Source organism: Anarhichas minor, unplaced genomic scaffold (assembly GCF_050575085.1).
Source record: "Anarhichas minor isolate MPS153535 unplaced genomic scaffold, ASM5057508v1 ptg000010l, whole genome shotgun sequence".
Taxonomy (NCBI): Eukaryota; Metazoa; Chordata; class Actinopteri; order Perciformes; family Anarhichadidae; genus Anarhichas; species Anarhichas minor.
Window position 1 is genome coordinate 13,580,769 of NW_027466456.1, and position 13,410 is coordinate 13,594,178.

A 13,410-nucleotide genomic window follows, 5' to 3' on the forward strand; every position below is an offset into this window, starting at 1 on the left:
CAACTTAAATTAGAGGCAAAGAAGAAGAAAAGGCTTGGTCCTAAAACAGCAGGACACTGTCAGAAGTAAGTGCACATTGTCCTTCAAGGTTGAGTTGTCAGTCTTCAGCTTTATTTTCTCACCATGAATCCTCTCTCTCCTCCGTCTGGCACTGGACTTGGAAAAAGTGCAAAGTTCTCTGAACCTGCAGTGATGGTCCTTTACACGGTTCACAAGGAGCAGCCGGCCATGTACTTCCCTATAAAACAGAATACATTTACTAAAAGAAAGCGCCTCTGCCTAGAGTCCACTTGAATAACTATGTTGAATACACTTATTGTAAGTCGCTTTGAATAAAAACATCTGCTAAATGACTAATGTAAATTTGATAAAAAAAACGTCATAATATAGTATATTATGTCGTAAAAAAATAACAATGGCAAAGCATTATAGTATACTGTAAATATAAATATACATGCAGTATACCAATAAAGTGAAATGATTTCCTTTGTGTATCACCTGTGGCAAATCTCTTTTTGACCAGCGACATGCGGTAGCGGCTGCCCACCAGCTCCACGTCCATGCCCGACAGCGAGGCCCCGGAGCCCACAAACTGAACAGCCAGGCTGGGTGGAGGACCGCGGGGGACCTCCAGGCACTGCCAGCTGGCACACAGAGTCCCTGAGCCTGGGAGAACACCAGCAGGCAAAGAGACGTCGATACAAGAGAAACATGAAGGATAAGGTTCATGAATACAGCGAGTCATTTTAATAATAATTAACGCTTTGATTTTAAGGTATGGTTCTGATTATCATAAAGAAGCAGCTTCTTCATGCTCTTCACAACAGCGCAGGATTACTTTATTTAGACAGCCAGAAGTAATGGATGAACAGTTAAAACATGCAGCTTCTGCTACTTGTCAAAGTGCTTAACAGTATGAATGCAAGCTGAAGAAAGAAGTGGAGAGAACATTGTTCATTACAGGATTATATGCCTTATATGGACAACGAATCGACAGCACTGTGATTTCCCTGCAGTGAAATACTTCAGACGCAGTCTCACGATTATCTTCTAAATCACTAAATCTTATCTCAAAAAAAAAAGATTATTTAAGTTATTATTAGAATTACTATTTTGACTTTTATCTTACATCATCAATGGGTATTTTATTCTATTTCATTTTTGCATTAAGTACTGAACAAACGGTTCACAAGACGTCCAGTAAAATGAATGAATCGCTGACTAACACTGCCAGACATCATTCATGTAAAACAGCACTTTTTGAACATTTTAGTCATAAAGAAACATTATTTTTCAGGGACAGGGAGGAGTTACGATGACGTTTCAGTGCTTTGTCTTTGGCTCATAAACTGTAGAAGACTTCTAACTATAAACATTTTAAATCCCATTCATCACTGACAACTATGAAGAGTCTCTTTTTGTGTTCTCCCAGCCTGCAGCGAGGTAGTAATATATCCTTAGATGAAAAAAAAAGAATGAAAAAAAAAGAATACATGTGGGAGTCTGATACAGTCAGGTGAAGGAAACCTCAAGCTCAAGCAATTTTATTACATTTCAGACTTTCCCATCTTAAAATAGAGCTTTGAAAGGTTATTTTATATCATCTCTTATCTGTGCACCATTAACGATGTGAATTATCAGCCACAATCCATTTGACAGAATAAAAGAGGAACATTTGATGCTCGTCTTTGTGTTGGTGGATGAGAGCAGCTGGCACGTTCAGATGCTAATGCTGCTGTTAAAAAGGTAATGACACGCCTTCAGACTTTAGCTTTTTTAGGAGAGAAGGATGCGGAATGCAGAGATCTTAATTACTCACTTCCTGTCTGACGCAATGTGAATCCGACAAGAAGGAAATGAAGTAGAAGTAGCACTAATTTTAATGAGATGGCAGCTTATGATTGACACAAAACAGGCTGTAAGTTAGACAGACGACTAGGTGTGAGTGTGTGCATCTGTGTGTGTAGGTTACCATCTCTGTATTAAACTTCCCTCGTGCAATAAGGGGTAGAAGAAATGAAAGCAAAGAGGTAAAAAGAGAGCAGCAGCGCTCTGACCTTTGCTGTGGTTGGTCGGGGAGATGTTCGGTAGTTTCCACAGCAGCCGTCTTTCCTCAGCGTTCCTGCGGAGGAAAATAAAGAGTCAGTGAGGCCCAACCGGCTTCTCAGTCTACACCTTTCTCCCGTTCCTGTTCCATCAGAGTCACCTTTACATTCTTAAATGACGTGTTACCAGTCACAATCAGTGTGTACTCTGGTACTTTTAGAGCACCATCATCAAGTCGTTTTACTTTTTCCAATACCTTGATTGATACTCAGACATTTGATTTGAATATATCTTTGGGTTTTGGAGTGTTGATGATGTCACCTTGAAGGGCATTTTTCAATACTTTCTGACATTTTATAGAACAAGCGATTAATTAAGAAAATTATCGATAATGAAAACAATCGCAATAAGTGCATCATATTAAAATACATATGACTGTGATAAGGCCTGTGTCGTTATATTATGATTACATGGTTCATTTATAATTCCAGTTGGGCATTACAAATAATCTTTTTGATTATAATAATCAAGTCAATAACAGGGCAGACCATAACACTGGTTACAGTCATCAGAAACTGCTCATTGCCACATCCATTATTACATCATCACTCACCAGGAGGCGGGAGGCTGGCACTGCAGATCTGTGGCAGTGTGGTCGAGCGGCAGCAGCACCTGGACAGCGGCGAGCTGGGTGGAGGGCGCGGTGGCGGGGCAGCAGTGGTAATCCAGGGACACCCGCGTCACTGTGCCGCTACGCTGACACTCTGCAGACAGAAGGAGGGGAGCCCTACCCGGGTCCTGAGAAGACACCTGAGGAAACAATGGAGAATTTTTGTTTACATGGGGTTTTAAGACAAAAATAAATTCCAGAGCAGGTTTGGAGGCATCTTGAGGTTTGACTAAAGTCAACTGAAGGAATGGATTTGACAAAATCTGGTGACACTTTATTTTACGGGTCCCTAATTTCTAGTTTTTGAGAACACTATGTATTATTTGAAGGTGTAAGAAACTATGATGACGGTACTAAGTTGACAGTAGTTAAAATAGAGAAAGTGTTCAGGTAATACACTTCCAATTATCAGTAGCGCAAAGTCCTCAAGTCAGAGCAAAGAAGAAATGTGATTTGTCTACAAGGAAGAATAAAATTCAAAAGATATTAAGAATAAAGTTTCCAATAATAAACGGATAGTGAGGGAAGATTTACTCAAAGGAGCTTTTCCTTCAAGGATATTCCTGTTTCACAGTAAACTTCGGGAAAAATGTGTGAACTAGGGACCTGAAAAACGAGGCATTATTGAATATTTATTGTATTAAAATGGCCCAAATATGCTGACCTGATACTTCAGCAGCGCGATGTTGTAGTACGAGGCCTGAGGGTTGAGTTCGGCCTCTCTCTGCAGGTAGAGCTGCAGAGCCTGCATGTTGAACCAGAAGTCTCTGGTGTCTGGGTCACTCTGAGACGGATCACTGCAGAGACACAGAGGCAAGGATTGCATTACAGCTAAAAACACAGTTGTGACTCAACATGCGGACGGCAGCTGACCTGTAGAGCAGCTTTTGATTTGGCAGGAAGTGATCGATCCTTGAAATGTTCACCAGTCTGAAACTGAGCACGGGAACGTTGGGGTTGGCTGTGAAAATCCGGGTGATGCCAGCAGGGAAGGACATCGTCAGGTCTCCAGTGATCTTCACCAGACAGCTGGAGAAAGAAGGAAACACAAGTCGACATTAATCCTGTTAATAAGCGGCCCAAAACAATTAATACAATCGGAACCCCACCAGTCAATGCAGCAGAATAAGAGAGATCATTTATCAGACTCTACACATGAGCAGTAACACCCCAGTAGAGTCCGATTGCAGCTGTGAGGGAGCGTTCCTGTAGAGCAGGGATTCCCAAAGTGTGGCGTGCGAGCTGCCTCCAGGGGGTGCGCGAGAGGAAAAGTGTAATGGTGGTCTAATGCAGAGGATGTGCAAGATATGTTTTTCTTTGATCTTTAAGAAAAAGGTTTCATGCTGACCGGTTGTGTTGTCCCCCTTTGAAGTAGGCGTTGATATATTCTGTTATGGCTGCTGCCACCGGCCAGGCCTCCTGTGTGCTGAGCGAAATGGGACTGGGACCTCGCGACAGGTGCACTGCGGAGAACAAATGTGATAATCCTGCTGTTATCATGCATTAAGTCACGTTTAAAAGAATAGTTTGACATTTGGGAATTGCCCGCTAGCCTGGCTCCGTTTGAAGGTAACAAAATCTGCCTGCCAGCACATGTACAGCTCATTAGTTAACACATATCTTGTTTGTTTAACTGTTAAATTAAATTACTGTTTTCCATGTCTTTTTTTTTGAAGCATCCATCCTGTAGTGGAACTTTATTTATGCGCTGAGGCTTACACTGTCTTTGTTGGTGGTCCTGGTGCTGGTAAGGCAGAGGTGAGGCTTGGCCTACTCTGGCGGGACTAGGTGCTCGGTTTTGAGCCCCCCAGTCGCTGTCCCTGGCCTGTGGACCCCACTCACTGGGGCTGGAGGAGGAGGAGGAGGAGGTGAGGGAGGGGCTGGGCTCCGGCAGCGGAGAGGAGCACAGAGACCGGGACTGGAACACAAGAATTGGCAATAATGGCTCAAATTTCATATAGAAGACTTACTGACCTACTGCATCAGTGGAGGCTGTTATCATTTATACAGTTTACATGAATTTGGTCGTATATGATATTAACAATTATGACATTTTAGAAATGTTAGAACCACCAGAAAGGTAATATTGATACAGAATTACAAGCTTAGTGAGTTAGATTCATTCAGTTCTTCGTATTGCAGAAAACAATTGTCTGCACTAAAACTGTGACAGGTTATGTCTATAAGTTTGATACTCTTCATATCTAAAAAAGTATCAGGGCGAACATAATGTTAAGAAAATATGAATTTATTCAATTAGCTGAGACGTTAACTTACTCTCTCGCAGCCGCCGAGTCGGCCCGACGCCCTATTGGCTCGGGTTGCTCTCGGAGGAGCAGCTGCAACCACTTCAGTCGTGTCCCGTCTGAAGTTGTGCTTGGACCCTTACAAACACATCAAAACAACAATCTGACATCAGATCATGAAAGACATCCTCTAAAATCAGTCAGAAGTCGTTCTCAGAACAGCCGGAGACCAGCGGAACACGCCGCGCTGGCACATGACCACATTATATTAGTGTTGGATTAATTGGGGGATTTAGCATCCTGTTGGTATCTGAATATTCTTCATAGATGTTCCTCTTCAGTAAGAAAGACCCCCCCAAAACATTAATGATGATATGACATTCATTTTCCATGATGCTCAGGTGGGTAATGTATTTTAGAACAAATTGTGTTATACATTTGTTGAAATTCTCATTACATCCCGACAGCTGTGAGTACTAACACTAGCCATGTTTGTTGTTTAAGTTCATTATGATCCTTTTGGGGGAGTGGCTTTTGAGGGACGGGATGTCAGCGTTTCTCACTAGATTTAGCAACTGCTGAGGCTGAGTGCTGCTACGTTCAGTGGAAAAGAGTTGGCAGCACTCAGCTCTGTGTTTCGGTTGGAGACATTTTTTAAATATAGCGTGCAATGTTACCGAACCCAGCTTTATATAAGTGAGCACACGACAGTGTATGGGATTTCAGAGTTTTTGATTTGATATACTTGTCGATGGGACTTTATGGAGTGTAAGAACTTTAAAGTAATTGTTTCATCTCTACTGACAAAATATGTAAGTATTTATGATGACATGAGCATTTTAATATGCTTTATAACTCTAATTCTTACAAAATCCGTTGCAACCAATGATTATTTTCATTAATCAATTAATCGCTTGGTCTACAAATAGATATATATTTTTTCACAAACTATTTCCTGAAGCCTAAGGAGTTCAAAATGTTCAGATATTTAGTTTACGATCACTGAAGACATAAAAACCATCGAATCCTCACATTTTAAAATGGAGAACCAGGTCATGTTTAGCCTTTCTGCTCGATAGCCTTTAATGATTAATCAATCAAAACAGGTTCTGTTGATCAAAAGTCAGTGCATCGTCATCACTCCGTCAACCTGAGATTAAATAAATCCTCAGTTGAATAATAACCATAAAACTATCCCAGCTAAGACGTTCTGTCCTCATCGAGGTAAAAAAAAAAAAATCCTTGCAGCTAATTTAACAAATGAAAGCTGAATAAGCACTAAACTAACGATGGCTGGAAAGATTAGGCTTCATATTGACTAATTAGAAAGACTGACTCAATGCAGAGAGGCGCTTTAATTAGAACTCTGAAGTGAACGTCCTGCATTGTAAATGAAAATGTTTTTATTCATATAACCGATCTGAAAGTTCTGGGTAGATGGTTTGGTTTATTAAAGCAGTAGATCTTAAATACTAAATATATCATAATGTGCATTTTCAGTTATTATGGCTGGTTCGATTACAGCCTTGTGAATTATGTAAACAGCTACAATTTCAGATTTGAATGATTGATTGTCGTACAGGCACTGGCCGTCTCTCTCCTTGACTGCTGCAACGCCGTTCTGGCAGGACTACCAGCATGCACAGCAAAACCTCTTCAAATGGTCCAAAATGTCACTCTACTTTTCATTACTCTCCATTAAACTCAAGTCGTTAGTGATCACCCTATAAAGTGCTCACTAGCACCTTCTCATTCAGTACGAATCTGCAAATGAACGCCGACTAATCATACCGTCACTGCGAGGCAGAAACCTTCAATCCAAACTCTTCTACTGCTGCTCTACTTGGTGGTGGAACAAGATACTGAACTCGATTCGCTTCAACAGGATCCTTCTTGGGTTTACAAATGGTTTTCAAGTGGTACCTCTTCTCTTCTTACTCCTCTAATATTATCTCTCTTCCTCCTTCTCTTCCTCCTTTCTCTATGCATCTCTCCTTCTATGCACCTGTGCGTTACCTCATACACCTGCAACTGAGTGTTGCAGCACTTCTGCTTCTCCTTCTTGATCTACTGTGATTTGGATTGTACCTCATATGTACGTTGCTTTGGAAATGGATAAATGTAAATGTTATGGTAGAGATAGCAGCGTATGACTCTTTTTTAGATTAGAAGCTAGTTTCCTGTTTGGACACTGACTCAGATTTCAATCATAGCTCAGATCCTCATGTTAATGCTATATCTCACTTTTGTATATACCTCATTTAAATTGTTTTAATCATTTAATTTTTTACACTTTTATTATGTCTACTCTTGTAACCCTAAAATGATGAAAAGATGAACTTGCTGCCAACCTCAATAAAAAGTTAATGGTGAAAAAAGATTTTAAATAAATAAATAAATCAGTACCCTTGTGCGAGCCGGTACTGCACGATATCTGAGTGTTCAAATCCAGGCAGTCTTGATCCTTATCTGTGGAAAAACACAGATCCTCCTGTGGTCCTGAATGCCTTGTGAGTGGAGGGGCGTTCCTGCGTGGCTCACTGTCTGATGATCGATGTTTCCTCCTCTCGACACCTCCGTCTCCTTTCCCTCCTCCTTCGTTCTGTGTTTTGGAGCTGCTCTGCCCTCCGGAGACACTTTCACTGAACGGGTTGTGGAAAGAGTTCCAGTGAATGAGCTCCTTCTTGGACTGAGCTGTGGGCAAAGAGCTTGAATTGGCATCGAGTACCAGCCTATTGGTAGAGCCGCCACCACCAACGCTGCTGCTGCTGCTAGTGTGTGCAGAGATTAACCCGGCTGCTACAGCCAGCGTCGACTGGTGCGTTGGGCTGCCAATCATTGTGATTGCAAACGGGTCATCAGAAGTAACAGGAGGAGGGAGGCTCTGGTCTCTTTTCCTGTCTCTGTTTTTACGATTAGAGGAGGATGAAGAGGAGGAGGGGGGGGTTGGGAGTGTCTTGGTGTCGGTGAGGGCGATGGAGAACGGTTCCACTCGCACATCCATCCGCCTGCCCTCCTGGGTTGGGCGAGGCGGTGGACGCGCCCAGGCGTCAGATAGGTTTAATGTCTCCTGGGTGACAGTCCTCTCAAACGCAGCGAGGAAGGGGTCCTCGGGGGGGATGTGTTTGCAGTTCCACACCGACAACTCCACCTCGGGTGGGGGGAGGGACTGGGAGAAAGCAGGGAACCGCATGGATGAAAGGTCCATGTCTGGGGGAACACGAGAGGGACGCGACGAGGCGACGGACCAGACGCTGGCAGGTTTCTCCTGCAGGTGAGGACTCCGACCAGGTGAGGGGTCACGGAAAGCAGAGAGGAAAGGGTCCACGGGTCGTCCCAGCGTTTGCATCTGCTCTTTACTCTGTGACGCAGGAGGCCAAGCCGCCCAACCCACCGGCTCGGGGGAGGGCCCAAGGGGCTGATGGGAAGGTGAGTCCAGGCCAGAGTCTTCGACGTTCTCTGGAGACGAGGAGTCGGACGAGAAGGCAGCATCTGACACACGCACACCAAACACATCATAGGGTATCAATACAGAGCAGAACATCAGAGGTGATCAACACCAGTCAGACACAAAGAACTCGGTGGTAAAATAAAGTTTCAGTACAAAAAAGTAAAATAAAGAAAACTCAATTTACCATTTTGGCCCAAATATATCACAATATTAGCTTCTGGATATTACATTTTGAAAAATGGGGGTCATTTATATTCGAGGACTGCCTATTTAAATATTCATGAAAGTTCAAGGACCTAAAAGCCTCAGAGAGCTCTTTGTCAACCTCTTTCAGGCAGCTACAGCATGATTTGGTGTCTCTCATGGTCGTTTCTTTTGTTTCCAGCAGGTTAGAAATGTTGTTCAGCAGTCTCTGGTTCACTTTGACACATTACCTACCTGTAAACATCTGATATCCCAAACAGTTTTAGTCATCTAAGGGAGGCTTGGAAATTGGTTCCGAGTTATCTGATGAGCTTTGGGATGATGGGATGGAGGATTAGAGACTTCAGCTAGTACACTTTAAAAGACCAGACTTGATTGGATCATAGGACGTATGTATAAAAGGACTCGTCTTTTCTGGGCTTGGGAGGACATATTTAATTTATTTTGTATAGTTATTGGGAAACAAATTGATCCAGACATGTCTACTTTGGGTTTTTCTGAATGTTCTGTATGATTATAGCTAGAAGGGAATGGAAATCAACCTCCAGTCCTCGTTTTAAGAAGTGACTCACCGATATGATTTCCTGCCTTTATTTGGAGAAAATTAAGTACTCCTCATCTGACTCATGCTGTACATTTGTTACGATTTGGGGTCCATTTATTAAACATATCAAATGACTCGGCTGCAACCAAGTAGAGATTTATTTAGTAATGTTGCCCTCCTGAATGCGGCTTAATGTACAGTTTATGCCTGTGTGTCATTGCCTCTTATTTGTGTTTTTGTTTATACTTTAAAAGAAATAAGAAAAAAGTCTGAAAAATGCTAACTGCCACCGAAAATCATTCATTAAAATATTCAATGAAAATATTAATCAGGAATGTGTGCTAACGTACCTGGATAAGCTGCAGCAATGTGGGATTTATTTAAGTATTTCATGTTTGACTTTTATAAAAGATAAGGCATGAGGACTATTTTCGGGAAAACCCCCCACTTAGACTAGTTTATCAAAAAAACCTGTAAAAAAGGGGAGATTGACTTATATTTGGGCCAATAATATCAATATGAACAAAACGAATATATACACAACTCTTACATTCAGAGGCACCAAAAGCGCTCTGCTCTCTGATTTGTTCCCGACCGTCGAAGCTTTTGGACTTGAAGGCCGACTCCAGCGGTGGTCCGAACAGACTGTCTGAACCAGACGCTGTGGAGCTCAACCTGGTACAAACAAGGAGGGAAGGAGAAACTAAATCAGGGAGAGTAGAGGAGTTACTGAGGGAGCGATGAGGAGAAGTGATAAAGTGAGAACAGAAGTGTGGGCATGCCTCCTTTGCTCAACTGAAAGAGAAACATGGCATATCTGCAGATAAGAAACTATGTCCAATGGAAGTTACAGAGTTTGGAAACATACCCACCCTCTTTGTAAAACTACACACTCCGAGCTCAAAAACAAAATTTAGGATCCAGATTTGTAGATTTACAGGTAAAACAAATCTTAAAGAACCCTGGGAGTCGGATCTTAGGGTAAAGTTTTCTCAGATGCTGGAATAAGTGCCTGCAGAGTATAAACTCCTGTTTTATTAATGAACAGTTAATCCGATATGAGGAAGTTAATAGATGACACTACTCCTGTGTCAACATTATTTTACCCTCCAATCTCTTCAACCTGCCCTGAATGCAAAAGTGCAGATGGATCCTCAGCTCATCTATTGTGGCATCGCACAAAGCTCAATGAACATCTGCCTTGACATTTTTCATCTCCACTCAGAGGCATACAAACCTTGCCCAGGAACAGGTGGATCACAACACACCGTGGGCTTGAACCATGGCGCTGTAATACAGCTCGGTACGCACTAAAGAGAGCATTCTAAGCCTGTGGAACAAAGATGCAGCACCTGTATTCAAAAGCTTACCCACTGTATGCGTTTTTCTGCTTTTGTATCCGTTTCTTTATTGTTTCGAGTTTGTAAAAGAAAACTTCATGAATAGAATATTTTTTTTAAAGTGGGGTGGGTGTATGAGAAGATGACTTTGAAGGACGGAGGAAGAAATAATATAAACGGCAATCAAACCGTGCATTTTTCTCTGTAACTTTTTTAAAAGATAACATTTTTGTGTAAGTAGTGTTTCCTTCCATCTGTGTCCGACCATTTGCGTAACTTTCCAAAACCAACAATCTGATATTCACACCCACATCACACCGTGACTGGCCAGCTATGTGGACGTGAGAAAAAAGCCAACGGTGGATTCCTCTCCTGAGATCTCTCGTTTTTCCACTCTTAACACAACTATTTCTGTCACTGTTCATGGGAACAACGGGGGGGGGGGGGGGGGCACTATGAATGCCTTCCAGGAGAAACTGTCTGATAACGTGCGTCTGCATATTTTTACGATTATTGCATCAATGATGCCGAGTTTGGCTTGCTAGTTCCAATTAAAGGAAATATTTATGCATATAATGACATTTCAGACGATAGTGTGCTCCCAACTTAGTGGCAACAGCTTGATGAAGACTCTCTCCTGTTTAAATATGACAATGCCTCCCAGCATACAACCAGGTGTAGAAGAACTTGTCTGGCCTGCAGAGAGCCCGGACGTAAACCTCATCCACCAGCTTTGGGATGAACTGGAACGCCGACTACAGGCCAGACCTCATCGCCCTGAAACTCATTAATAATAAACTATTGTGGCTGAATGGAAGCAAATTCCTGGAGGCAGATTTCAAAAATCTTGTGGAAAGCCGTCCCAGTACAGTGGTGCAGCAGATCAATGCCGACCACGTTGTAATAAGACTTATGGGTGTAAAGTTTAGGTATCGACAGCTCTGGTCTGTTTTTTTTTTTTTTTTTCTCTTTAAAAAAAACACAACTAAAATCAAGTAAAAGTAAACATTGGTGCTCTAATTGAGCTGCAGAGGAATTGAAGACGGAGCAGAGAACAGTGAGAGAAGTTAGGTGACGAAGGTAAGACGGTGACGGAAACCTGAGGAGCTTCAAACCCCTGAAAAGGCCACGGATGATGCAATTTAACCTTCAAATAAGTCTACCTCTCTACCACTCAGAGATGGACAAGAGATATGGAGGGTATAGCAATCTCACCTGCTGTGATCAGGACTGGAGGTGGACCTGCGCAGGCCCTCCTGCTCTCCATCTGTAACACGCACACACACACACACACAATGAGATACAGGCTCACTGCAGAGAATGTTTCCTAATCAGGACTAAATCAGCAGCATGGTTTTCTTCGTCGCAGCGTTGATGGGAGGCTGAGATCGACTGAGATAGGACAACATGAGGGAAAACCCATTACTTTCTCTGTGATAAATAACAGCAATTAGCCCGGTCTCACTCAGCTCCAGAGCAACTGCTTTAATCAGATGCTCATCGTTAATCCTGCTGCTTCTGGACTTAAGCGAGAGAGACTCCCCGCTGCAGTGAAGCAGCAGGTTGTAGCCTCCAGCCTAACCTGCTGCCGGCTAACAAACCTCTGGGTGATAAAACATGCTGTGGAGCACGAGCAGAGGGCCGGGCGTGACTAATGGAGGCTGGCTGTTCATGCAAGGTCAGCCAGTGAAGAGATTGTCTGTCTAGAGGGAACCATGGCTATACAGGCTGGAGGTAGAGAGATGCTGCAGGACAAAATGTCTTTAATCCTACAGATGTGGTTCTGTGAGAGCGTGTGTGAGAAATGGTCTTGATCCTTTTCAAATGAACCACAAACAAATGTACGGATAGAAACTTCAAACCTCCATTGCAGGTAACATGACATTAGATGATACTAATACTACTAAACAAATTAGATTATTTTCTTGCTAATCCTCTTTTGGTCTATAGAACGTCCAAAAATAGCTAAAAACAATCATATTATAAAGTCCCCGAGTTATTTCCTGATTCACAATTGAATAATAAACTTTCAGCTCTATACTAAAATAAATACAAATAAGAGCTAGACAGACAGACAGATAGTTATTGAAAACGAGAGAGTAAAACCAGACTCACCCCCGTGGGAGGCAACTTCGCCCTCTTCTGATCGACCTCCTGCAGTACTCGAGTTCCCTGCAGACGCACAACAGAAGACAACAGCTTTCAGACGTCTGTACTATAAGATACAGTACAGGGAGGACATTTGTTACTGATTTACAAACACTAAAAATGACTCCAAAATCAGAAAAAAAACATTCATACACATTTGTTTGAACTTACTGGAGAGATGCCGCTTGATTATCACCTGAAAGCCAGGAGAGGGGGACAGATTGGGTCAATACAGTGGACTCATGTAGAAGAAAAGGATGGTGCTGTTCTACGTTTGTTTGTTTGTTATTGTCAAAAAAAGAAACAAAAAGACAGAAAAAAAAAAAAAGAATGAATAAGTACTTTCTGACTACAGGTTCCTAATTATTAAGACAACTGGACACTGTAGATTTTAGTCAATCAAATAGGAATTATTGCTTGTTCAGGGTTATTTTCAGCTGCAAATTAACATGCATTTAGGTCTGTAGTGGGTATTTAAAGCAGCTCAAACTAATATATGGAACCCATGTATATCGCAATGAATGAATGTATAAAAAGACAGTAGTCAGTAGGATCAATTACTTGTTGGTTTGTTTTTTCCATGAGGGTTGTTGGCAATAAGGAACATATAGAATGATATTGGAAGGAATTATCCTTAAACATGTAAAGTCTGACTTTCTTTTTGGTCATTAGAAAAGGTGGAGATTAGAGTGTTTCCTTCTAGACCTTGAGGACAGAGTATTTGAGGTAAATATTCTGAAGGTGAGGTACACGTAGCTACA

At 42.1% G+C, this 13,410-nt stretch overlaps 1 protein-coding gene across 5 annotated transcripts in view; it reads right to left on the reverse strand.

Moving 5' to 3' along the window:
• Positions 1–75: 75 nt before the first annotated feature.
• Positions 76–13,410, reverse strand: part of fcho1 (FCH and mu domain containing endocytic adaptor 1) — a 47,620-nt gene continuing 34,285 nt past the window's right edge. For all 5 annotated transcript variants that reach the window (XM_076088294.1, XM_076088293.1, XM_076088292.1 and 2 more), the window contains 14 exons: positions 12,821–12,845; positions 12,617–12,673; positions 11,717–11,768; positions 9,712–9,836; positions 7,369–8,454; positions 4,994–5,100; positions 4,436–4,634; positions 4,065–4,179; positions 3,590–3,745; positions 3,381–3,513; positions 2,660–2,856; positions 2,058–2,122; positions 499–666; positions 76–238 (listed from right to left, as the gene is read on the reverse strand). In XM_076088294.1, coding sequence (XP_075944409.1) covers positions 210–238; positions 499–666; positions 2,058–2,122; positions 2,660–2,856; positions 3,381–3,513; positions 3,590–3,745; positions 4,065–4,179; positions 4,436–4,634; positions 4,994–5,100; positions 7,369–8,454; positions 9,712–9,836; positions 11,717–11,768; positions 12,617–12,673; positions 12,821–12,845 — 2,514 coding nt within the window. In that variant the 3' untranslated portion in view covers positions 76–209. The remainder of the gene's footprint in view (positions 239–498; positions 667–2,057; positions 2,123–2,659; positions 2,857–3,380; positions 3,514–3,589; positions 3,746–4,064; positions 4,180–4,435; positions 4,635–4,993; positions 5,101–7,368; positions 8,455–9,711; positions 9,837–11,716; positions 11,769–12,616; positions 12,674–12,820; positions 12,846–13,410) is intronic.